This window comes from Alexandromys fortis, unplaced genomic scaffold (genome assembly GCF_014885135.2).
Source record: "Alexandromys fortis isolate MF-2015 unplaced genomic scaffold, M_Fortis_MF-2015_v1.1 scaffold_35, whole genome shotgun sequence".
NCBI lineage: Eukaryota > Metazoa > Chordata > Mammalia > Rodentia > Cricetidae > Alexandromys > Alexandromys fortis.
Window position 1 is genome coordinate 13104822 of NW_026067913.1, and position 26376 is coordinate 13131197.

The 26376-nt window shown below is 36.7% G+C and overlaps 1 protein-coding gene across 2 annotated transcripts in view; it reads left to right on the plus strand.

Annotated features, from left to right (window-relative positions):
• The window catches only part of Nova1 (NOVA alternative splicing regulator 1), a 113542-nt gene that overhangs the window by 70560 nt on the left and 16606 nt on the right, over window positions 1–26376 (plus strand). For both annotated transcript variants that reach the window (XM_050138817.1, XM_050138819.1), the window contains exon 3: window positions 21178–21344. In XM_050138817.1, coding sequence (XP_049994774.1) covers window positions 21178–21344 — 167 coding nt within the window. The remainder of the gene's footprint in view (window positions 1–21177; window positions 21345–26376) is intronic.

Below are 26376 nucleotides of genomic sequence, written 5' to 3' on the forward strand. Positions count from 1 at the left end.
AAACCATATCATTGATTCATTTATTAAATTCTTTAAGATTTTTTTGTGTGAAATATAGATAGATGCTTCAAGCAGCAGTCTTTTGTTGCATGTAATGTTCATCATCCCTGACATGGTCTCTGATTACATGGAGCTTGTACATGTGTTTATGTAGGTTTTATGTATGGTAAGTCAAGTGGTATGAAGTATATATAAGTATGCCTTGATGTCTTTGATGTGTGGGTGTATGAGTTTAGAAGTTGTGTGTTAGTATTGTTCTGGATAGATGCACATACTTGTCAACCATGTACAGGACAGCATTGTCCTGTGACTGGTGCAGATATGTAGATAATTCTGATTTTACCCTAAGTTATTTTTCTGTTTCTTCATAACACTACAGCAGTTGAGAACATACTCTGAATTATCAAGGAGAAACAAGCTCATTTTTAGAATCTTAGGAATATTATATATACTACATGTTTGAACACATTTCATTTTATAGTCAATAAATTTTAATATTAACTTTAGAAATGTTACTATAAAGTGAAATGCTGGAGAGATAAGAAGGAATGGTAGGGTAATGAACTTTATAAGAACAATGATGATATATAGATAAGATAGATACCTTTATATCTATCTATAGATGATAATACCATAATGAAGTCTGTAACTTTGTATACTAGCTTTAAAAATTAGTAAGGACAAAACAACGAACAAAGAAGCAAGAAGCTTCGGCCACTTTAATGAGAGCACCTAAGCAGTGACCTTGGCTCCTGTATTTGCTGTCAGTCAAATCACAGGTGTTCTCTGGCTAACCATGACACTGTGTCCCAGTATAGCCACCCTGAGTTGCAGCCAGCTTCACAATGCACTGGGGAGTGTCAGTGGTTTAACCTTGTGTGTGAGACATGGAGCTTTTAGCTGCCTGCAGGAGTCATGAAACGGTATCATACAATACATCTATCTACCCTGAGAAGGGGCCAACTAAGTCTAGTTTACACTGACTATAGCGTGACTTTGCATCATTGTGAAGGTGAAGAAAAACGAATTTAGGCCCTTCTAAGTGGTAGACTATCTGTACACAGTCACGAGGAATAGAAAATTTTGAAGAATATGTTTATTACGAAAGCACCTTTTCTCCTCTGTTTGATGAAGCCATTATTGTGTTTAAGAAACAAGGTTTATTTATGGAAGAATTTGTTTGTTTCCATAGCTGGTGTTTGGTTTTATATCTTCCAGGATGTACTGTCTGGTCTACTTCAAGTGTGAGACTGAATCACTCTAAGATAGGAAGACTCGTGTTGGGATCGTCTAGTGTGGAGGCTAATATGATAAATGGTGGCTGGCATTGCGATGAAAAGCCCCAGGAAACATGCTCTTGCTCATTCTAGTGCACGGTTCTTTCTGTCTGATTGGACAAAGCAAGAAGCAGTGACTTAGGTATCAAATGAATGTGAATTCTTAAAATTCTGAAAATTAACAGACCTTAATTAACCAATCTCTTCCAGCATCTCCGAATTTCCTACTTTGAATTTTTATTTTAGACAACTTTAGAAATACCACATTATAAAAGTCTGGGAAAAGCTAAGATGGATTTATTTTGCTATATAAAAGCACCTTCATGTAAACAAAAGCTGCACAGCAAGGAAGATGCTTTAGTGATGAGCTCACAATTACTGTGATGAAATTTGTAGACACCGTTATGCATACCATTTGGAGCTGACTTTTGACAAGAAGCAGAGTTTTAGAGTTGTTTGAATGTATTGTATTGAAGCATTCTTTTCATCATGCCAACTACATGAGTGTGACATTTTATCCGTAGGTTAAGTAGATTGCTTAAGGTTTGGGAATTGTGTGGTTTGTTAATTATAGCAGAAAAATTCTATTCATGACAAATAAATGTGGAATATTACATTTCTTGTACTATTCATTTTAGAATACCAAAAATCAAGAAAATTTTCATTTTAGACATTGAATAATCTAGCTTGTTTAATATGATTGGAAAAATTAAACTCAGGAAAACTCAGATAACATTAAAGTTATTCCAAATTTTTATTTGATTTGCTTTAAACTATCTGGGTTCACATAAGATATGGAAAATAATCCTTAAAAGGCAGATATATTTATTTTCTACCTATGTTTCTGTTTTACCACATCATCATTACATTTTCAGGAAAGCCTCTTTTTTCTTTGAAATTTACTTCCTATATTTTAACTTTTCTTACTGTTGTTTTTCTTCTTTATTCCCCTTCCTACTTTAACATGTTCTTGACTCTTTGTGGATTTCATACCATGCATCGTGATCCCACTCATCTCCCTGCCCATTTGCACCACTCTCTGCCCTTGCAGCCTTCCCCCCAAGATAAAAGAAAAGGAAATTTAAAGAAAAATCTCATTGTGGAAGTTGTAGTGTGGCACAGTGGATCACAGAGTATATTCTTTAGTCCATATGTCTTTATTGTATATGTTCATTGTACTGAGTCACTGATCCATTTGAAGGCCTCTGGTTTCTGCTACACCTCGATCCTGGACCCTCACTGGCACCCCTCTTGAATATTGTGTTGTTGCCCGGTGTTATGGAAATCTGCAGTTTTGGATCTCTCAGACCCTTAACGTGCTCCAGTAGATTACAGATGGAATGGATGCTGGAGTGGGCCATCTCCTAACTCTAGTTCTGGGCCTGCGTAATTGCAGGGTTGGTCAGCCTGTCAGCTCTCCCCGGTCCTCCGAGGTAGAACTCTCTGACACTGCCCAGGCTAGTTTATCCTGTGCAGCAATGAGCAAGAGGCAGGACTGGTTCTCCTGCTTTTCTGTCCTCCAGGCCGGCTCACCCACACTTACAGCACCATGGGCCTCTCTACTGTGTTGCCTAGGGGCGAGTGCTGCAGCTGATGAGAGGCAAGGCTAGCTCTCTTGCTCTCCTAACCTGCTGCAGGTGGCGAGGGCCAAGGTAGGAGTACTATGTAGTACAATGGCAATGTTATAACTGCCGTTGTGGACTGTATTGTTTATGGAAGATCCAAGAGAAATCTACATGTCCAGTGCACGTGCATGATATCTCCCAACTGTTTTTATCTTATGTTTGATTAAATCCAAACATGTAGAAACCATCAGTGTGGAAGGCTGACTGATTACTTAAACACTAGTCAAAATTCATGATATGGTTTTCTTCAAATGTGTAAGCATGCCTTGTTCGGTGTTTATTCTTGCCCATTAACCTGCAAATGTGGTTTACTACAGGTGGGTTTACAATATGTCCTCACTTATTTTAATGACTTAGCTGGTGGGGCACTCTGAGACTTTCTGAAATCACTACCACAGTTTCAGTTCAAACTCCCTTTCCTGCTGTAGAAGGGGCCACAAGCGATTCATTCCTGTTCTCCCTTTCATTCCTGTTCTCCTGATTTGTGTTTCAGAAACAGTGTCGCTTTTGCTTTTTCTCTTAGGCTTCTGTCTTAGAGGTGGAAAGAAAAAAAATATGTTTTCTTTGACTTTGGGGTTGTTGCTGTTGTGGCTTCATTCATTGTCATTTGTTGTTTGTTGGCCATGTACTGTATATAGGACATACTTCAAAATACTAAAAATATAACAGTAAAAAGTTATGTCACTCCCCGCGAGAGACAAGGAAGGATTTTGATTGCTTGGAAGCATAGCAATGTGTTAGGAAAGTACAGCAGTACACTAGATAGATGGGATGCTTGTGCGGCAGGGCACGTCTGTTTTTAGAGTGACAACCTTTCTTTGGATGATTTTAACAAATTCTGAACCAATAAGATTACGTCTCATGTTTTGAAACATAAAGAACAATTTTGAAGTCTCTTGTTCCTTGATTTGTGTCTGTCTGTCTTCACTATAAAACCTTTGAATATACGGATAAAGAGAATGTGGAAATATACCTATGTACATTCATTCACACATACACACATGCAAACACACATAGACACATATGTGAATGTGTATGAAACAATAATGACCAAAGGAAAAGAGGATCTCACCTTTGGGTAGGCCATGGGAGGAGTTGAAGAGAAGAAAAAGAGAGGAGTATGTTATACAATTCTATTTCAATTAAAAATGTATTTTAAAAGAAAACGAGGTGTGTATACACCTGAACTCAGGTTTTTGTATATGTATAAATTTTGTATATTTAAAAATGTAGAGTAGAGGTCAGTAGGGTGTTGAAATAAGAGTGGTGGGGCTGCGTCCCCAACACCCCGGCCGCTTGACTAGCTCATGCCCGGAATAACAACACACAAACTGTATTCATTTAAGAACTGCTTGGCCCATGAACTCTAGCCCTTACAGGCTAATTCTAGCACCTGGACTAGCCCATTTCTAATAATATGTGTAAGCACCCCAAGGTGCGCTTACAGGGAAGAATCTAGCCTCCGTCCATCATGGTGTCTCTGATCAAGAGAGCAGAGCTGAAGGGTCTCTCAAGGAGCAAAGCAGAATCTGACCTCACTTCCTCTTCGGCCCAGAATTCTATTCTGTTTTCTCCTCCCATCTATGTTCTAAGCTATGAGGCCAAGCAGTTGGTTTATTGCTCAACCAATGAAATCAACAGATTGATATGACACTCCCACATCAGTAGGGTCTCATGTATCATAAGCTGTCAGGGAGCTTGCAGTGTAGTTGAAGATGACCTTGAACTTCTGATCCTTCCACCTCCACCTCCACCTCTCCCGGGATTCTTATATTATGATAGGCATGCACTCATTGTTCAATCTAATAGAAAAATCTTATTGAATACTTTAAATTAAATGTATTAGTTATTATTATTTAGTAATTGTGAGCCATGAGATGTTCTAATATGTGTGTATAAATATTTATTCTTGAGTTCTTGATGATAGACCTGGATTATTTCTTTGTCATGATGCTATATCTTGTAAAATCATGTGACATTGATTTTTCTCTGCTTGGTTTATTTTTTACATAACATAACTTCTACATTCATTACATTACTGGAAATGACAGAGTTCATTGTTTTCTTATGTTTGCATTGGAGTCTCTATCTGTTCATCACTAGTTCAGTATTGATTGGTTTCTGTTAACTGTAAACAGTGTTGTGGTGGACATCATACTTCAGACGTCTGCTCAACATTTTTTTCCTTTGCATCTGTACCCAGGGCAATTGTGTCCTTCAGATCACTAATTTCAGTTCACTGAAGAGTTCCCATTTTGTTTTCATTCCTACTAAAAATATATAGTATTCCCTTCTCTCCACCCCTCACCAACACTTTTGCCTTTTTGATAATATTTCTTGTAATTAGGGTCAAGAGGTTTCTTATTCTGGTTTTATTTTTGATTTCCCTATTAATTAATTAATGATACTATGCATTTTTCATTCACTTTTTGGCCATTTTTGTTTTTTATTTTATGTATATATATTTTTTATTTTATGTATATGGGTGTTTTGTCTATATATACATATATACATACATATATGTGTTATATATGTATTATATGTATATATTTATATAAGCAATTAATATTAAAATATATGTACATTACACACACACATACATGTACATCATACACATACAATGCCTGCCAAGGCCAAAAGAAATCAATTTCCCTGGAACTTGAGTTACAGAATGTTGTTGTCCACCATGTGTGTGCTGAAAATCAAACCCATATCTTCTGAAAGAGCAGACAATGCTCTTAAGCACTGAGCCCCAGCTCAACCCTCATTTTGAATGACTATTTAGTTCTCCTGCCCAGTTTTTGATCTCTTTGGTTTTGCTGCTGCACTGCACGAGTTCCTTACTTTGCTCACTGACAGTGGCCATTCTGTACGCTGTTTTCTCACCTTGGTGGCCACTGGCTTTGTTGAGCTGAAACTTCTGCATTCAGTGTTATCAGTTCTCTGTGTTTCCTTTTTGTCATTGTTTATTTTATATTTATAATGAAAACTTTTTTCCATACAGTATAGACTGCTCATGGTTTCTCCTTCCTAACCGCTTTGATCTTTCCCACCTCCCCACCCTTTTGTAGACTTTTTTTTTTTTTTTTTTTTTATATCTCGTAGTGCTTTATTTGGATAATTTTTGTTTTTTTCTTACAGGGTTTTCTTTAATTTTTTCTTGTATTTTGCTATCTTTTCCAAAAGCTCCTCACTCTTCCCAATGTTCTGAAACATTTGTGCAGTTTTCTAGTGCTTTTGCAGTTTCAGCTCTCACATTTGTTAATCTGTGTAGCTGGTAGGATAAAGATTTGGTTTCCTTCTTTTGTGGGAGCGTCCAGTTTTCCTGGCTCCATATAAAGCACATAATTACTAGGATTGTAAGAGCCATCCTTGTATACTTTGTGCTGCCTCTCGTGCGTGTCACACGCCAAAGGATGTGTTGTGCACCATGAGGTTAGTTAGTTGGCATTCACATTATATTGTAGACTAAAGTGAATTTGAATATTAAAGTGGAGCATATAGCACAGTCCTATTCCTAATTGATGTAATGTACACTGTAAACAGCCTCTCCTGACGTCCCTTACTCTGTTCCATTCAACACTGATTAATCTCTTAAGGGAGATCTACAATTATGTCTTCTAGGAAAATCATCTTCCTATGCCCTCAGGTAACAATGACGAATGCATATGGTGCTTTCCGCTTTGGTTCGTGTCCAGCATCCTGTTTTTTGTTTGTTTGTTTGTTTGTTCACTTGTTTATTTTAATTTGATTCATCATGAACCTCTCGGTACTAAGAAGGAAAGGCATCATTAATTAAATTTGTGTTTATTATGGTGAATTAAAATGTATTTAACCACTTATTGCTGTTGAGTTTTATCTTAATTTTATTGGAGAGGGAGGAGTTAGAAAACGTGGTGACATATATGTATAGTTCTCCAGCAGGATCTTTAATAATTGTAGCTTCTAGGTGGAGTTGTTAAGTCAAGGTATGTTCCTATTATGCTCTATTAAATTGTCTCCAAGAAAGAGTGGTACAACCTGGATTCCCAGGAATACTCCTTAAAATTTTCCTGATGGCTACATTTTAAGACAAGGCATTTTTACACAACCCTTCTATGCGGGTCTATAAAATAAGTCTACACATCAGTTATACATGAGGAATCATAATGGCTTTTAAAATAATTGCTGGAAAATATAGGGCTCTGCCATGTATAAAGACAAGAGCACTTTTTGAAAGAAGACACATTTGTCTTTATATGAAAAACTAACATCTGTGAGGCTGAGGCAGGAAGATTGCCATGAAACCAGGCCAGAGTGGGCTACACAGTGAGAAACTTTCTCAAATAAATGAATAAATAGGTAAATCTTAGTTGAACATTTGCTATTGCAAAACATAGAGAATGTAGACCATCAATGTTTTTCAAAATTGGTCAGAATTTTTTATATAATTCTCAGTATCTAACATGTCATTTCTCATAAATACATAGTACAAAATTGCAAAAGTATAGTTAGAGCCATTTCAGAAATTGCTAGAAATTTGTCTGCTTCCAAACTAAACTTATTTATTTTTAAACGAAACTCAGCAACTAAAACTTCAATAACGAAATGATTCTGTTTCAACAAGGGTGGATATTTTGAATGTACAGTGAAAACATGGCAGTTCATAACATCATAGTCTCGATGTGAGCCGAGGTGTTTGAGCAATGTTCATTGATTTGCATGCTCTGAATATTTGTGCTATGAAGTTGCAGTGTGTATAGCATGTGTTCAGTACTCTGACTGCTGTGGACCCATACAATGCAGGAAAAGTGAGCACTTTCAGAAACCCCTGGACTCATGACAAGCTTGACTTTGAATTACATTTTGGTTCTTATGAATTCAGAAGCCTCTTATTGCTGTCAAATTTTCAGTCCCCACATTCAGTAAGAGGCAGTAGTATGAGAAGGTGTCTTAGAGTGTCCATTCCTATGTCTATACCAGACCTTTTAATTGTTTATTTAACAGAGGTCTCTAGTGTATTTAATTGCCTACTAATTCTCTGTAGGTGGTGTGAAATGTGCTGACATTGCACTGTTGCACCCTTGTTGCTCCCGATTCATCCTCTTTGCCCGGTGTGCCTTCCTCACTGCGATGTGTGTCTGTGAAGAATAATACAGTGTCATGCTATCTCATCTTGTTCTCCTGATGTTTATGTATTTTTAATGTTCTATCCATTTTATTTTTTAATTAATTTATTTATTAAAGATTTCTGCCTCCTCCTTGCCACCGCCTCCCATTTCCCTTCCACTCCCCCAATCAAGTCCCCCTCCCTCATCAGCCCAAAGAGCAGTGAGAATTCCCTGCCCTGTGGGAAGTCCAAAGACCTCCCTCCTCCTTCCAGGTCTAGTAAGGTGAGCATCCAAACTGTCTAGGCTCCCACAAAGCCAGTACGTGCAGTGGGATCAAAACAAGAAAAAATTGTTCTTGACTTCTCAGTAGTCCTCATTGTCCGCTATGTTCAGCGAGTCCGGTTTTATCCCATGCTTATTCAGGCCCAGTCCATCTGGCCTTGGTGAGTTCCCGATAGATCATCCCCATTGTCTCAGTATGTGGGTGCACCCCTCGTGGTCTGAGTTCCTTGCTCATGCTCTCTCTCCTTCTGCTCCTGATTTGGACCTTGGGATTTCAGTCCAGTGCTTCAATGTGGGTCTCTGTCTCTGTCTCCTTTCATTGCCTGATGAAGGTTAGTATCCAGGAGGATGACGATATGTTTTTCTTTGGGTTCACCCTCTTATTTAGCTTCTCTAGGATCACGAATTATAGGCTCAATGTCCTTTATTAATGGCTAGAAGCCAATTATGAGTGAGTACATCCCATGTTCCTCTTTTTGGGTCTGGCTTACCTCACTCAGGATAGTGTTTTCTATTTCCGTCCATTTGCATGCAAAATTCAAGAAGTCATTGTTTTTTTACTGCTGAATAGTACTCTAATATGTATATATTCCATAGAATTCTCAATAGAAGAAGTTCAAATGGCCAAAAGACACATAAGGTCATGCACAACTTCCTTAGCGATAAGGGAAATGCAAATCAAGACAACTTTAAGATACCATCTTTTACCTGTCAGAATGGCTAAAATCAAAAACACCAATGATAGCCTTTGCTGGAGAGGTTGTGGAGAAAGGGGTACACTCATCCATTGCTGGTGGGAATGCAAACTTGTGCAACCACTCTGGAAAGCAGTGTGGAAGTTTCTCAGGAAATTCGGGATCAACCTACCAATGGACCAAGCAATACCACTCTTGGGAATATAACCAAAAGAAGCCATATCATACAACAAAAGTATATGCTCAACTATGTTCATAACAGCATTGTTTGTAATAGCCAGAACCTGGAAACAACCTAGATGCCCTTCAATGGAAGAATGGATGTTCTATCCATTTTAATTGTTTTACATGTTAAACAATTCATTGTACCAGAGGTCAACCTAGAACGCAGCATTGTGTTGCAAGCTTACCTAGTCACATGGTACCTTCATTCCTTCACTTTGCACAGAAGTGGAATTCATTAGTTAAGCACTGTCTGGAGAGCCTATGTGGAGGACAGTCTTTGACATTGCTAATGGAAACTGACGAAGACCAAGCAGAGATAGAGATAATTCAAAGCCCCTCGTAGATCTTTAGTTGCAGGGATAAATGACAAATACCCATGGAGAATATTAACAGCGCTTTCTAGAAAACTAATATGTAGTAATTGTTTCTAATCAATTAAGGTGAGATAACAATGAGGTATTTTGTTTTTTAGGGTTACTAGCCACCGTATATTTGTGAAATTGTTCAAAATACAAAATGCCATTATTAATTTGAACTTAGCAGCTAAGTTAATTTTAAATGAGGGAGCATGTTGATTTGGGATGTCATTCTGTATATGTGTTGCTTTTATTGGTTATTGAATAAAGCTGCTTTAACCTATGGCAGGGCAGAATATAGCCATGCTGAAAGAGATATAGAGAGTATGCAGAGTCAAAGAGATGCCATACAGCTGCTGAAGGAGGCACACGCCATGTAGTTTTGCCCAAGATAGAAAGGAACAATAAACCACGAGCCTTGTGGTAAAATATAAAATAATAGAAATAGGTTATTTAAGATGTAAGACTAGCTAAAAGTACACCTGAGACATCAGCCAAACAATGTTGTAATTAATATAGTTTCCATGTGAGTATTTGAGTCTCGGCGACCAGGAAATGAATGAGCAGTCTCCTACTACAATGTGTCTTAACTCTCCGCTTTCCACAATGTAATTTTCTGTATTTATTTATTTTTAGAAATATGATCTTTAAGCGCCAGTGTACACAGCTTGTAATACAATTCATGGGGGTGGTGCTGTAAAAACCTCACTTATTAAGTTTTGGCTATTTTAATATTTGGAAAGTCTTAAGCAAACAAGTATTTTCACAAAATATTAGTCAGTTTTCACTTGTACAGTTCCTAAGTCAGAATGAAAAATTTTAAAGGACAAGACCTTAATTTGTTATCAATTCTTCCTTTATCTTTTAAAATAAAACATGAATTTAAAACTTAATATCACATCTGCATTAATTGGAAGCTAGAATAATAGAACATTCTTTTAATATACCTAAAACATATTACCTACGTTTAAAACAAAGTTGTTAACTGATTGATCTCAGCATACTTTCTGTGACTTTTTTCTTGTTTATATTGGGAATATATGGTGGGGAGACCAAAGCATGAAAATCTCAAATTCATGCCCCATGTATCCTTCATAGCAAAACCCAACCCGCTTCCCAGCCTGCCCCCCCCCTCGCCATGGGGGAAAGTCAGACTCTTAGAACTGTGTGTGCATCCCCTCCTGATACTGCTCATTGCACACAGGCATTTGTTGCAGATTGGGTTTATGATCTCTTCATGTGCGATGGGTTTGCATGTGGCCTCTGTATCATGGTAGCTTTCCAACCTAATCCACTTTGTGATTTCTTCATCTCTCCTGGCTTTTCATGACACTAGCAAATTGAGAGTAGTGATGTCTTCACAGCTCCAAAACTGGCGACGAATGTCTTATATACACGTGTCTTGTATTACCATATTGTAACATCCATCACGATCGTTGTGGTTTCATTTTCTAGAAGTATCACTGAATTTTTTTGTAAAGTTCTGAGGTGAATAAGGCAATCGAGTTTAATTTGGGACACATTATAATTTGCAGAAGATGTTCTGTAAAACACCACATGGCTGTGCTGATACAGTTCACACACAAGATTTAAATGCTTTCTCTGTTGTCGAACTTTATTGTGACTCATTCAGTGTGTGTGTGTGGGGGGGGTATTGTCCATAGTTCTTCCCTTCAAAAATATTTCATCAGAGGATCTGTGTTTTGTGGTGTGTGCTGTAGGATACCTGTGCTGTAGTTACACAGACGGAAGCACCAGGCAAGCGCTCAGCCGCACAGCCATTTCTTAAAAACGTTGCTCTCTTCAGCCTGATTTTTAAAAGATTACTAAATTGCACAAGCATGTTTTCTTATTAAACACAACAGTACTGGCCACTATACCATCATGGCATATTTTTCCTCCACAGAGTTTCTTCCACAATTCCTAATGTATCTTGGTACAAATTCAAAGATTTTTGCCAATATGGTCAGATTTCTCAGCTAATCATCACACCTGTTTTCCTTTTACATGCTGTATGTTCTGGAGCATTCCACATTTTACCTTTGTGTCTTCCCCAGTTGCCATTGAGTATTATTCTTCACAACTTTGTGGATCTGTTGCACTAGACCTCAGGGTTTTGACAATCTATTATTTCCCTAAATCCATGGCCTTCACACCTTAAACTCTGTTTTGCAAGAGTGGCCCATTTTTACCTCATGTTTAGTTAATTCTAGCTTCTTGGGATTTACAACAGGCCTATACTCTACTCATTTGCTCTTCCTGCCTTCTGTTTATGCAAAAGAAATAGTTACTCGGACACATGAATATATATATATATATGTGTGTGTGTGTGTGTGTGTGTGTGTGTGTGTGTGTGTCACATGCACAGGTGATTTGTGGTACTGTGGATGTTAGATACTGTGAGTATAAGAACGTGGCAGTATTCCACATTCCTGTGAGCTTAGACTGCTGAGCAAACAGTAATCTAATCCATGGAAATTTCTGTCTGTGAGCATCCAGTGTGCTTTGTCACACACAGCCGTCATTAACCTGTCCAACCACAAACCAGGCAGTATCTCCTGTGAAATCAGTAACTGACAGAGAACTAAAAGATACAACATGGTAAAACATAAGCGTGTGTGAAAAATAGAGTGTCTGAGGAAAGGGTTGGAATCGGGTGCATAACTATATGAAAAGAGATGGAGTTCCGAAGAAAAAAGTTATTGTGTGTTTTGAGGCAGTGTGCAATGTGAGCACACATTATGACTTTGAGGCCATAGATCTGGAAATCAAGACTGTGTTAGGATTGTCTGTGAGTAAGGTGCCTTTCTGCCTGGCATAAAATACTTCATAAGTTGCCCACTGAGTATGTTCCTCCCTACACAGCCATATATTCAAGAAAATGGAAAGGAAGCCCTGACATAGTTTCCAGCAATCTTGGAATTGGTTCATTTTAATGCAAGGCTTTTGCTGTGTCTGTGGAAAGCAACGGTGCTTAATTAAAATATTTATATCTCAATTCTCAGAACAGCCAAGGTTCTTGGGCCCTCTTGCAAAACACCCACTAATATTGCCCATGGGATTTCTCTATCACTGTTAACCTGTTCTGAGTAATACATAGTACAGTAGTCTTTTCTTGAATTTCCTATAACAAGGGTCTTTCCCCAATACATTTTGAGGCCTAAGACACAGATCAAAAATTACTTTTCTATTTCCTATAAGTTTATGTTTGTGTGTATAGTTTTAAATTGATTTCCACTTCAGTGTTAATTTGAAAAGGTGTGTGTGATGTGTGTTTGTGTGCATATGTGTATGAATGGGACACCTGCTTATGAAGGTGTGTTTATCCATGGAGGTGTCTTTGGATGCTAGAGGTTGGAATGTCTTCCTCTGTCCCTCCTCTACCTTATATTTTGAGAAGTATGTCTCACTAAATTTGGAAATCACTGTTTCCACTACACTGGCTGGCCATCAGTTCTCAGGGAATCCTCATGTCTTTTCCTGAGCACTAGAATTACAGATGTGCATTGCCTTGACATCACTATTCCATGGGTACTTGAATTGCTGTAAGTTTAAGGCCTTGGCTATATCCTATTCCAGGCCAGTCTGAACTATAAAATGATGCTGTTCAAAAGAAAAAAATAGATAAAAACATCCCTGCCTGTTTAGAAAACTCTCATATCAACAACTAATTTTTCACCTATTTAAGAGAAGATAATATTCACAAAAAATCTTATATCTTAGGGTTTTCCCCATAAAAATGATCATGACCAATATATTCACACTTTGCCTTAGCTCTAAACAGAATTGTCTGTATTTTATTATGCAGTAGTTATTTTAATTAGGAAGCTTGAGCGGTTCTTTATTTGGTACAGAAATTGCTGCAGTTTAAACTTCTCCCCCAGATAAACCATTTGCAGAATCACTTTCTGTATTGGATGTACCCTAAAATGAGGAGAAGATAGCTAGAATAGGCCAATCACTGTTCTTCCAGTAAATGTGTATAGGACGTGCACTAGGTAAGCTTTGCAGTCATAACAGTTTGTCATTTTCCTCTTCTGGGTTAACAAAATTGCATATAGCTCATCCAAGGCTATTTTTTTAGTCTGTTAAAAATTATTTCCAGCCATCTACTAAGAACACAAATGTGGATTATACCCACGAATAAAACAGTAAAAATTTTATTTCTATTCAAGAGGGACAAACAACAAATAAAGGACAAATACACTGGACAGTTTGGAAGATGGCTGGGTAGGAGCTAAAATAAAGAATTGTGAGATTATAGGTAGTCATGGGTAAACGGTTTCATGGTTTTTGAAGACTTCTCTGATGAGGTATTACTAAGCTAAACCTTACGGAATAAATGAAGTCTGTCTGTGTAGCTGGGGGTGATGCCATAGGGAATGCCGGAGGAGCCGGGCTACTGAGACAGACATCAGCAGGAAACAAGACCTAAGTGAGAGCAAGCGCACCATGTTCCAGTAACTAAAAAAGACCTGACTCCCTGGAGTATAGCAAAGGCGGGGAAAGTAATGTGAGACGAGGACAGAGCTGAGTTGCGACAAATCCTGGTGGATTTGAAAGCCTCAGTATAGTTGAAATTAAACTCTAACTGGCGAAGAGACACTGTTGGTTTTTTAAAAGGTGAATTACGTATGATCTGCATATTTGAAGCACGACGAATGGAAGGTAAATGACAAAAGGGTAAAACACATAATTAGACTTTCTCAGTGGACTTTTTGAGATATGGCGATGACTTGAAGTATAGGGAAGTATTCTTAGACAGTGAATTAATTCATAATACATTTTTATATTTACAATCATAGGGGCTACAGGAAGATTTTCCTGGAAAGATAGTAACTGCAAGAAAACTGAAAAAGAAAGTGTTTCTATAAAGAACACATAGCTAATTAAGTCTACCATGTGGGAAGGAAATGCAGATGCCTACATTTGGTTCCCTTGTTGTTTTCCTGATTCTTATAAATTACAATATGCCTTCCATCCTGCCTTCATGACTGAAATTATATATGTGTGTGTATAGATGTATGTATGTATGTATTACATGTCTTTGTATGTATTATATATTGTTTTAAAACAGATAGGTCTCTGAGGAGATTCTAAAAGTTTAGAAATGCAAACCTTGGGATTGTCAAGTATGAGTCCTGTGGTGGGAGCTGAAGGTACTGTAACTGGTGTTATGTAGTAGTTTGGAAGATGGGCACTTAGAGTTCCAGTCCAGATCATTGTTCTAATGACATGTGCTACTAGAAGATGTTTTGCTCTAAAATTATTTGGTCTCCTTCATGAGCAGGACAGTCCTGAGATACTGAAGTGCTATGCTAGGGAATGGGGACAGGAAGTCCTGACTAAGATGACCCAACTGAAGGGCACTAAGGGCTTGAGAGTAGGTTAGTGAGTACAGCGGGAAGCCAGAAGCTGCATGGAGAGCAACCAAGAAACCAGAGACTAAGGATCCCTACAAAAGGAAAGGAATGAGAGAGCCAGCTCTCTACCCTGACATAGAAGCAAGGCCAGGAAGAGACCATGAGTCCAGGGATCTGACTTCAACTGGATTAGAAGTCAAGAGGACAGTTCGGAGAGTCAGGAGGTTTAGCTTTGGAGAACTGTGTGATCAGGTAGCAGTGGTTGAATGCACAACGTGTTATGTTCAAGTAATCCTTAGCCTGGAGTTCCTCCACTTAAAAATACACTTCAATAATTCTGAATAAAAGAGACAAAACTTTTTTTGTAAAAAGACAAAATGGGCCGGGCAATGGTGGCCCACGCTTTTAATACCAGCACTTGAGAGGAAGAGGCAGGCAGATCTCTGTGAGTTCGAGGCCAGCCTGGTCTATGAGAGCTAGTTCTAGGACAAGCTCCAAAGCTACAGAGAAACCCTGTCTCGAGAAACAAAAAACAAACAAACAAAAAACTTTAAAAAAAAGACAAAATGGAATAACAAAAGTACAGGATATAAATTTGATATTTTTTGGAGATAAAGTTTTAAAATTAAGATCATAAAGTATAAGTCAGTCATTTTTAGTCCATGGTCTCTAAGACATCCAGCTAACTGCTCTGAGCTACAGACAATCAACTAAAGATATATAAACTATTATCACATATTTAACCCTTAATTCTTATGGTAATCATGTATCACTTAATTTACAATTTCTTTTTTTTTTAAATATTTATTTATCATGTATACAATATTCTGTCTGTGTGTATGCCTGAAGGCCAGAAGAGGGCGCCAGACCTCTTTACAGACGGTCGTGAGCCACCGTGTGGTTGCTGGGAATTGAACTCCGGACCTTTGGAAAAGCAGGCAATGCTCTTAACCACTGAGCCATCTCTCCAGCCCAATTTACAATTTCTTAATAGTGTTACAGTGAAGTAAGATTTGAGTGTCAAAAAATGACTTTTAAGAATTGAATAATTTTCGAAAACTTTCAAGTCTTATTTTTACATCATGTAAAACCTTTATCGAGTTATAATGTGATATGCTAAAGCTATTATAACAATTCAAAACATTGAAGATTATAAGAAATAGAACCCTAAAAACCTGTAGGGAAATAAAGGAAGTTCTTTACCATCTTAGGTGTGGGAGTGAAATTCCTAATTTAGTACTAAAAGTAAGAACAATAAGACATTAAAAAAAAAAAGTTGATTTCATCAGAAATTAAATACGCAGACTAGGGAGAGACTCTGTGGTTAGAGAACTAGTCAAATACCCAGAACTCTCATTGGCTGGGTGTGGTAATACATCTATAATCCCAGAGGTCCTCCAGGGAAGACCAAGACAGATGCTTCCAGAAAGGCCACAGACCAGCGAACCTGGTATGCATCAGCCAACAACAAGATTCTGCCTCAAACAAGTTGGAAGGTGAGGACTGACAGTCAACCAGTGTACCATGATATGTGCACCTGTGGACTCGTACAAACACAAACATGAACGAATAAAACTTGTGTGCACAAGAGAAATTATCATCAGATAAAAAGACAGTCTTTAGGATAGGGAAAATGTCGTTTTGGAATAACTACAAATCCTCTGTAATATAAAGGTAATCCATAAATTGTGCGAAGAAATAAAGATGGACAATAAGAACTTGAAAGATGACCAACTGCCCTGGAGAAATGCCAGTTTCGCTGTAGTGAGCCCTGCCCACCCATTTGTATAGATTTTGATTACAATAATGAAGCATAAATGTTGTCTACAGAAGGGAAAATTAGAACCCTCGTACACTGAAAGTGAGGATGTGAAGTTGTGTGATTGTAGAAAATCATTTGGCAAGTCTTTAAAAAGACTAAATATATAATTATGTATTTTCCAGAAATTCTGTGCTCATTTGTTTATACACAAAAGTATCAGAAATAGATACCTAAGAAGATACGTATTCACTAGTGATCACTGTAGCATCCTTGCAGTATTCAGAAGCTGTAAATGTGGAGTCTATATGATCATATAAAAGTGTATGCTCTGTGTATGTAATGAAGTATTACGCAGCCACAAAAAGAGAGAAAATTTGATATATGTAAAATCATTAATAAGCATTGAAAGAAACATGCTTTTTCCTAACCTTAATCTGCTAGGGCTAGGGAAATTATGAATAGAGTTTTAATATTTATTATTGTTGTTGTTGTTGTCATACTGTGTGGGTGAAGTGGCTTCTGTGTCACAGAGCAAGCCCTCAGGTCAGAGTTTGTGGAGTTGCTTCTCTCCTTACACCTTCTGTGGGTTCCAGGGAGATCCTCAAGCTCACCAGGTTGTGGGAGAGTGTCTATACCCACTGAGTCATGTGCTAGCTCTGTTTTTTTTTTATTTTTAACTTTGAAAATAAAGTTTTGTGATTCATTATATGTCCTCATGCCTTTGCCTAAGTTCTTTTTATTGAAAGCCTTTTTATAGACATAGAGAATATTTATAACTTATTGTAGTCTATTTTTTTAATTCACTTCCCAAAATTTATTTTCACATGAATTGGCTTACAAATCCAGAGACATTTATTGACTTTATAATGCAGATCAGACAACAACCTTCTAAGTCAATCATGTGTGTTTTTTACTTTAGCGATGTCATGGAACCTAGACACTAGTCATGTATTAGAAGGCAGTTTGGGGCATCAGTAGGTCAAACACTGTTCTAAGTAACAGGAGTATGGTGATAAACCTGACGAGTATGGTTCTTTATACCTTTTCAGCCTGTTTCTGGCCCCAAATAGTCTCCATTGCAGTTTCTTCCTTTTATTCTGCATGCTGTGTGCTTTTCATGTTTTGTGTATAGGACCCAGGAAGAACACTGTGAACGTCATGAGGCCATGAGAGATATGGCCATGACTGTGTCTTCAGCCTCCACTGTAGTGTTTGAGTGGTCAGGACTCAGTGACTGCTCAGCAGATGAGCAAACAAATGAGAAATCAGAACCAGAAAAACTTAAGGTTTGTTTTTTTCCAGCAACAGGATAGTCAGCTGTGTCAAATGTCACTGACAGGACAAACAGGAGTGACATGAAGAGTGGGTTTGTCCAGACACACCTGTGATGGATGATTAGGGCGGGATTGGAGAAAAGGTAATAATTGAGTCGATCTGAGAGAGGTACTGAGATTGAAGGTTAGATGTTAAGAAGCTGGAGGACATCCAGAATTCCTTAAAGGATGCCAAATTAATAAGGTACTTTTATCTAATTGAGTGCCATAGACAGAGCTTTTCAAATTAAAAGTGATCCTTTGATGCTACGTAATGAATACTTTTTATCATTGCTTCAGTTATCTTTTACATAAAGTTTTTTTTTTAAATTTTGAACCAATCAAATTCTAGATTGTATTTGATCATAATATCTTTAAGTCAAGTCTTTTTTATAAAATAATATTTCATTGCTTATAAAACTGGATGAATTGTCAATAAATGTATTTTACATCCTTATGGAATTTGACTTCCTTTTGGTATGGTCAGTTTCTGAGTTTTCAGTGCTATCTGTAACTGTAATGGAAGGCTGTTTTGTTACATTTCATTGCAGCTGTTTTTGGGGGTATGCCCTTCTCAGAGGAGCTGTGCTTGATCCTACATCCCAGCAGTGTATGCTTCTAGATGTTTCATCTTGCTAGTATTGACACCTAAAATCGAGTGGAGATACTGACATTTCCATGCACATTTTCCCATTAACCTTTCATTCAGTTTTTCTCAATTTGTCATTTTTGCCTAAGTTTTAATTCATTAAATTTATAGAAATGTCTTGTTCCAATTATGTTAATGTTTTTAACCACTGAAAATATCCAAGAGAAAAAGCATGGTGTATACAGAGGAAGTCCATCTTAAGCAGGAAGAGTGTATGCTGGGTGAAAAGAAATGAAAATACCTGGGAGCTGGTCTAAGGGTCTGGCCAAAAATTGCAGCAGCACAGAGAATATATTTTACTGCATTTCTGTGAAGAATTTGCCATGATCTGCTTGAGAATTGTACCCTCTTTTTAGAAACGTGGGTTTTTTTTTTAATATTTGATATTGCCTTTGAAATAGAAACATTAAGCCATTTCCAATATCGCTTTTGCTCTTTGCCAACGGTCTTTCTTGTTATGAACACATTTTATAATTTATCTGTTACCATATGTGACATGAAAGTAGCAGGGAGGGATGTTTGGAAAGGGAACAGGAAGTGGAAAGTTATAAGGAAGGACAGTGACCATTATGAAATCAGTCATGATGCCGTGAATTTACACCTGTCTTGCCGTGTGGGTTGGAAACAATGGTGTAGGATGCGTGCGCGTTTTCCTGTAGCTGAGTCTCAGCGTTGTTGCACTCTGTTGCAGAGAGTAGTAAATGCTGCCATTAAGCAAATAAAATGATAAATATCTGGCAGTTTAGCTTAGACACTAATGGAGTCTAAAAGCCTTTAAAATGACAAAACCCGGCAACTTTTATGATTTATAGGCTCATTTGTGTTACATAGTTTGGTCATATATTTGACAGGATTTCTTTTTTTTTTTTTAACTCTCTCCTAAAAAATTATGGTTTTGTGTTACCTGAGTGCAAAGCCATTAGGATTCAGGAGCAGAACAGAACGGCGTCTCAGCTAAGTCTCCCAGTGTTGGGCAGTTTCCTTTGGGGCCCACCCTGTTTGCACGGTCCTAAGGGAAAGGGTGTGATCCAGGCAATCTGTGTGTCTACGCAACAGTGGCCCTGTAAACTGCCCTCAGAATGCCTCACGCTTGCTCTTGTGTAACGTCGTATTTAGGCGTTTCTATTTCTTTATGAATCAGGGTTTTCCATTTATTTTCTGTTAGTCTACACAGTCTGAAGAACACTGGTTGCTGTGGTCAGACACATATTATGTTAAATCAAAACTCTAAGAATAACATGGATTACACAGTGCTCAGTTATGTTGTGCCAGGCTTCTTTCTTTGGAACTCGTTGTTTAAGCCAGACTGTTTTGGCATCCCCAGAGCGCTCTGTGGTGTCTCTGGAAGCAGTGATGTAATCTGATCTGTGTTCTGTGTGGTCTGAGAACCTGAAGAACATTTTGCATTAGCCGCATTGATCGGGAATCCTTTCCAGTCATTTACTAGACAATTAATACAGTCTTGTAAAGTGTCCCCTGGGTGTCCGTATAAACTTGATCATTTACCCCAGGACCAAAAGATGCATCAATATAGACAAGAGTAACTTAAACTGACTAATAGAAACAAGAAAATCTAAATCCACAGATCACATTATGTTCTGTCCATCCTTAAATATAAACTCTGCTTGTTCTTAATTCCTCTGAAACTCAAGAAACATATTTTTACAAATTGAAATTTTCGTTGACAAAAATATGAAAATATAATTTAGATATTTCTATAATTATAGTCCTGTTCCTAAGTCCTGTGGTACAGGTCTGTCTGTAAGGAATTATGAACATCGTTTGCATCAGTCTTGAAAGCAACGTTGAGTCTTTGTGATTGTTTTTTTAACCTTAGAAGTTTTACGATTTTGTACATACACATTGGCACAAATTTTGAAATCCTGGCACCAGTGAGAACTGTAGTGCAGGTCTTATTTCCAATTTGTAAGCCATCAGGTGGTTCGGATCACTGAAGTAATGGCTGTGTAATCAGTCTGTAAGTCAAGCCTGCTGTAGTCAGCCTCAGAACAGTATGAAAACTAATCTTGGGTTGTCATGACCTGAAGGTGTGTCCACAAAATTCCTATACTGTATCATAGATAATCTAAGTCCTGTTTATATGTCCCTGATATTATATTTAAAGTACATCATCAATAAAATTGATATTCATTCTTGTATTCAAAAAGTATAATACTTTACTGATTTTTAAAAATGAGCTCCTTAAAAGGTATTTTCATGGATTCTTATCTGTTACAGCTTCTAGTCCTAAGGCCTTCTTTGAGTACTGCATGAGTATTTATTCCGTGAATGAGTGATGAGCTCTGATCTCTAGATCTTTGGTTCTTCTAGAACCCAATGGCCTGTTATGAGAATAAAAGGGAATGAATTCTGACATCTTTTAAGAAGTAAAGGTATTGATTACTTTAATTTCAGTTGAACACTAGAACATCAGCGCTGTAAACATTGCAGTGTTTTATCAACATTAAACCTTCTTTTTCATGATGTCTCAATGTAAAACGAAAAGGACACTTTTCTGAAAACGAGTCTTCTGTCTTCAGGTACCACTGAGAGGGTATGCTTGATCCAGGGAACGGTTGAAGCACTGAATGCAGTTCATGGATTCATTGCAGAAAAAATCCGAGAAATGCCCCAAAATGTGGCCAAGACAGAACCAGTCAGCATCCTGCAACCTCAGACCACCGTTAACCCTGATCGCATCAAACAAGTGAGTGTTCGGTTGGGAAATGAGAGAGGAATACCCGCAGTGCAGTCCGAGTTCCTGCCAGGAAAAGGCTTAAACTTATCTGAAGTTGTCGTTTAGTGTTTTTAAGAATTTCACAGCCCTTGATTGGCAAACCAAGCTATTGATTAATTGAATTCTACATTTATTAGAGATACACAAAGAGGCACTGCTGTGACTCCTTGTGAATGTTTTTTGCAGATATGGAGGCAGGGGTTTTATTAACTAATGGAACTCTACTCTGTTTAAAATATAACACTTCTTAAATGAATTATAAAAAAAATGGAAATGAAATTTCTATGTTCCACATTTCCAATGCCCAACTTTAGTGACATTCGTAGGTCTCAGGATAGGTATTGTGTACAGACTCCTGTTTTGCTAATCTGCCATGTCTGACATTTTATCAACACGTGTGTAAGTCAATCTGTACAGCTAGAGTTCAGGCCTTTGTTAGCGATCACCCATTATGTTTTGTATCACATGTGTAGTACCTATATCTGTTATGAAGGTCCAATGTCAAATTTTAATGTATGGAATTTTCTGTCAAAAAAAATTTTATGACAAAAGCACTGTGAATTTTTAAGACTGAGTAATACTTGAGATGACGTAGGGAAACAACACTGCTTGATGTTAAATAAGGCAGATTCTTCTACCGTAAATATTTTAGACATACATATTGATAGTTTTGCCCATAAGTATTGTCTACTTTTGCCCTTTTATTTAGCCACTTAATTTATGACTTAGTTTTATTATCAACAAATTGTGATTTTAGAATAAATGTATTATTATTTATAAATTAACAGAAAACTTATTTTCATTGTAATGAATTTGAAATGTAGTTCAAAATTCTATTAATTTCATGTTTCTGAACTGAAAATATATTAACCAGTACTATGAACCTATTGTAATTTAATCATGTATCAACTTTGAATTCATAATTGGATACCATATGCTCAACTTATAGAGTAATATTTGATTATCTATTAATAATCTGTTTTTAAAGTACTTCCTTGTTTAAACCATGACAAAGTAGTTCTTACTCCATATAAAGAATGCTCTCACTGTTTTCCATCAGTGTTGGATAGCTGTAATTTCAGAACTCTAAGGGAATATATCTCTATGGATATGTGGCAACAGCTACATACCTTAAAGCTCTAAGTTTATACTAGTGTTTTTAAATTCACAATCACTTAGTAGCGTGAAGTGCTTTTTTTAATCCATGCTAGGTAAATACAAAATAATTCAAAGCCTGTTGATTTGACAATGATACGGAGACCTCATTAGATTGGAAAACAAGGTGTCTTAGATGGCAGATATCCAAGTTAAGATCAGGTGGGGCTAGAAATGTCCTGAGTGAGCACTGAAGTATCCGCCCTCTTTGCTTTCGGCCTTAATCCAACCCATCCATTCTCCCTTTTCTGCCGTAACTTCTATTTAAACATTCAAACATTTAGGTGACCACTTGATGTCTCTTTTAAAATAGACATAAAATTATGCCTTGAATAATATAAAACTCTATCTAGAACAGTAATATGAGACTTCCTTTAATGTTTATGTAGTCACAAGTACCAGGCAGCATCAAATAGTAGACTGAATCATTTTTGAAGTTCCAGTTTTAGCTATGGCTATATAGATGAGATGGGCAGGCGGTCATGTATGCAGGGCCAGTGTACACTGATGACTGCCACCAGGATTATAAATCATTTTGCTGATTTTTGTTTGCCTTGTACAGATATTAATTATGTTTAGGATAAGTTTTAAGTGTTAATATTTATTTATCAAGCTTTTTATGCTTTTATGCCTTGTTACTCAGAGAATTAAAAATTATTGTTAAGTTCTACATTTTCATGAAATCAGCAATACAGATAGCAATGAGTCATTACAAGGGTGCAGGAACCGAGCCTTGAGTGTGCTGAGGCAGCGTATTTAACACACATTATCTGTATAGTGTAGAACCTATGCCAAGTTTCTTAAAATTTGTAGGATAAATGTGTTTTTGACCTATAGTAAAGCATCTTCTTATGCTCAGCGTTGCAGCTCTTTAACTTTTTAGGTATCTAGTTTGCCAGTTTCATATTTCTTACCAAACAATGACCAACGTAGTTGTCAAGTATGTAAATTTTAATGGTTATTATTTTATTTCTCATAAAATGATGCCATTTAACACATAGAATAAGTATTTATAAAGTAAATTATTTTGTTATAGAATAGATTAAAAAGTGGCTTTCTTGTTGTTTAAAAGTTTAAATTTTAATCCACAGACTCTGAAGATGTCTTGCTAAGAACTTTGCACAGAACAAGTGATCCAGTATTTGCTTTTACTTTAGGATTTAGTCCCTAAAAATAATTTCTTTTCAAGTTTTAATTACAAATATTCCTTTACGGAAGGTTACTTACAGAATAAAACTGGAGTTAACGAAATGTTAGAGCCAGATATCAGATCTATAAACAGATTCAAGTAAAAAATGAAATTATGAATTTTGCTTAGTGTTTACATTACTATTATTATTCCTAAATGCTTGTTTTGGGTTGACAGTTTTAAACTTTTACTATTAAAAATTTTAACGTATAATTTATACTTAAAATCATAAGTCAAATGTGGTTCTCAGAAAGGCAGATTTTAAAAATGCTGACTTCCCATTATCTGTTGTGGTTTTCTAATCAATTATGTCCTGCACTGTATGCTAGATACAGTTTATCAACTATGTACATCTTATAAACCATAATTCTCCATCCATACGTCCCTATCTTTCCTGGTTGATGGCATCATATTAGTGAGGTTTCTTGTGTCCCGCATGCTCATTTCAAAAGTCCTCCATGCAGGACAGTGATGAACTTCTTCAGTGCCTGAGATCCAGCTTCGTGTAATAGATGCAGGTTATTAATTTCTTAATTCTGGACTCCCTGTAAAGCCAAGCTGTGCAAGGGAAAAGAAAAGTAAGAAACATAAAGAATTTTCTTACATTTAAAAATGCCAGTACCGCCAGGCGGTGGTGGCGCACACCTTTAATCCCAGCACTCGGGAGCCAGAGGCAGGTGGATCTCTTTGTGTTCGAAGTCAGCCTGGTCTACAAGAGCTAGTTCCAGGACAGGAACCGAAATCTATAAAGAAACCCTGTCTCGAAAATCAAAAAAAAAAAAAAAAAAATGCCAGTACCTTTTTAAAACTGGACCAGAATTTTACTTTTCTGATAAGTTTGCAAAGTAACATTCCTCAAATTTTCAACATCGTTTATTCAAACATAGATTTATTAAATACTTAGTTGCCAAATATATGAAATTATATCCTTTGTACTTCATCCTAGCTTGTCTTGTAATGTTGCTTAACCTATGAAAGCATGTTTATGTTCCAGAGGTGCAGTTTAAGCAGTGTACCATAAACCTCAGAAGGTTCTAGTTAGGTAAGGAAGATGGAGAAAAGTTTGTTTTAGAAAGGTGAGATATGATGCAGCTTGAGAGAAGGCTTTCACAGCCCTTGACTAGTAACAGGACTGGCTGATTTGGTGTGTCTGTGCTAAGATTTAGAGAAAATTCATGTTAGTTAAGGAAGGTGAGGACAGATAAGGAAGACCCGTGTGTTTGGTAGAAGGATATTATAGACGACAAGATTATTCCTCATTTTCTTAAAGAGCTCCATTAATTTATCTTAAAGATTATTTAAAAAGTGAAGACATCTTTTCATTTTCATTGTTCTTTGTGAATAAAACAGGCCAAATTTTGAAGATTTATTCAGGCATTGTTATTGGTGGGAAAACAGATATGAAGGGACCAGATGTTAATGTTGGAAGACAGGTAGGGTGTCCATCAAAAATGACAAGCTATAGGAACAGTTGCCATTTAAATGTTTTGTTCTTAAGGACTAGTATAGAGGGATTATTTAACAGAAAACATGGAGCTTGGGGAGGTGATTATGGAATAATGTTATTGGCTGGCTGACAGATGAACATGGCTAGAACAGCTGAGACCTGCTATTCCCGCTTTACTTGTAAATATTAGATGTTCTTAACAACTTATTGTTAAAGAACCCTTTAAAGTAAAGATGCATTTATTCTATAGTTTGTTTATAGTAATAGTCTCTGGACCATAAAAACTCACATTTTAACATGAATTCATCATATAATTTGTTAAAATTTTTAGTTCTTAATTTATCAAAATTTAGTCTTATCAACATTTTACTAAATCTCTAGAATTAAAAATCTTGATATTACTAAATGCTTCATACTTCAAAAAAGTACATTGTTTTAGGCAGAAGCACACAGATCTCTGTGAGTTCAAGTTTAGCCTGGTCTACATCACAAGTTCTAGGTCAGCCAATGCTATATAATGAGCCCCTGTCTCAAAAAAATATATATTTCTGTAACATAATTCACACTGTATTATCTATAAAAAAAAGGGGGTTCAAAGTTACTGTGTCCTTCATGATCTCTACTTAAAAGGGAAAAATAGATTAGAAAAAATGTGTGCTTTGTAGATGTTGTACATCACAAATTTATCTCCATATTGATGTTATATGGATATTCAATTAATTACATATTCATGATGTATATTATTGAGAAGTATATCACTATGTTAATACTGAATAGTAATTTACTATAAATATTTTACTTATTAAATAGTAAAGAAAAGTCATTGAACAATTATATTTTATTTCAAAACACTTTACATGGATTTGTCTATATCTGCAGACTTAAAAACAATTTTCTCAACTATTCCATTTGCCCAAATAATAGTAAGCTTTAAAGTAAAGGCATTGTTTTAATATATTTATATTCATCTGTTTATTGGGGCAGCTTTTCTTCTAGAATTCAAAAAAAGCATGGAGTTTTAAATTTTTTGAACATTGCTTAGAATATAATTAGTACTGCAACTATAAAAAGAGGATGCATTTTATGTATCCAAGGGCCTGTTTGAGTAGTAGCTGGGAAAGCTGTTCATCTTTCTGCCACTAGAGTTGTGTAGACACCTCACCCAAGAAACGACACTTTTTGCCGTGACCTTGAAATAAGTGCACACTTGA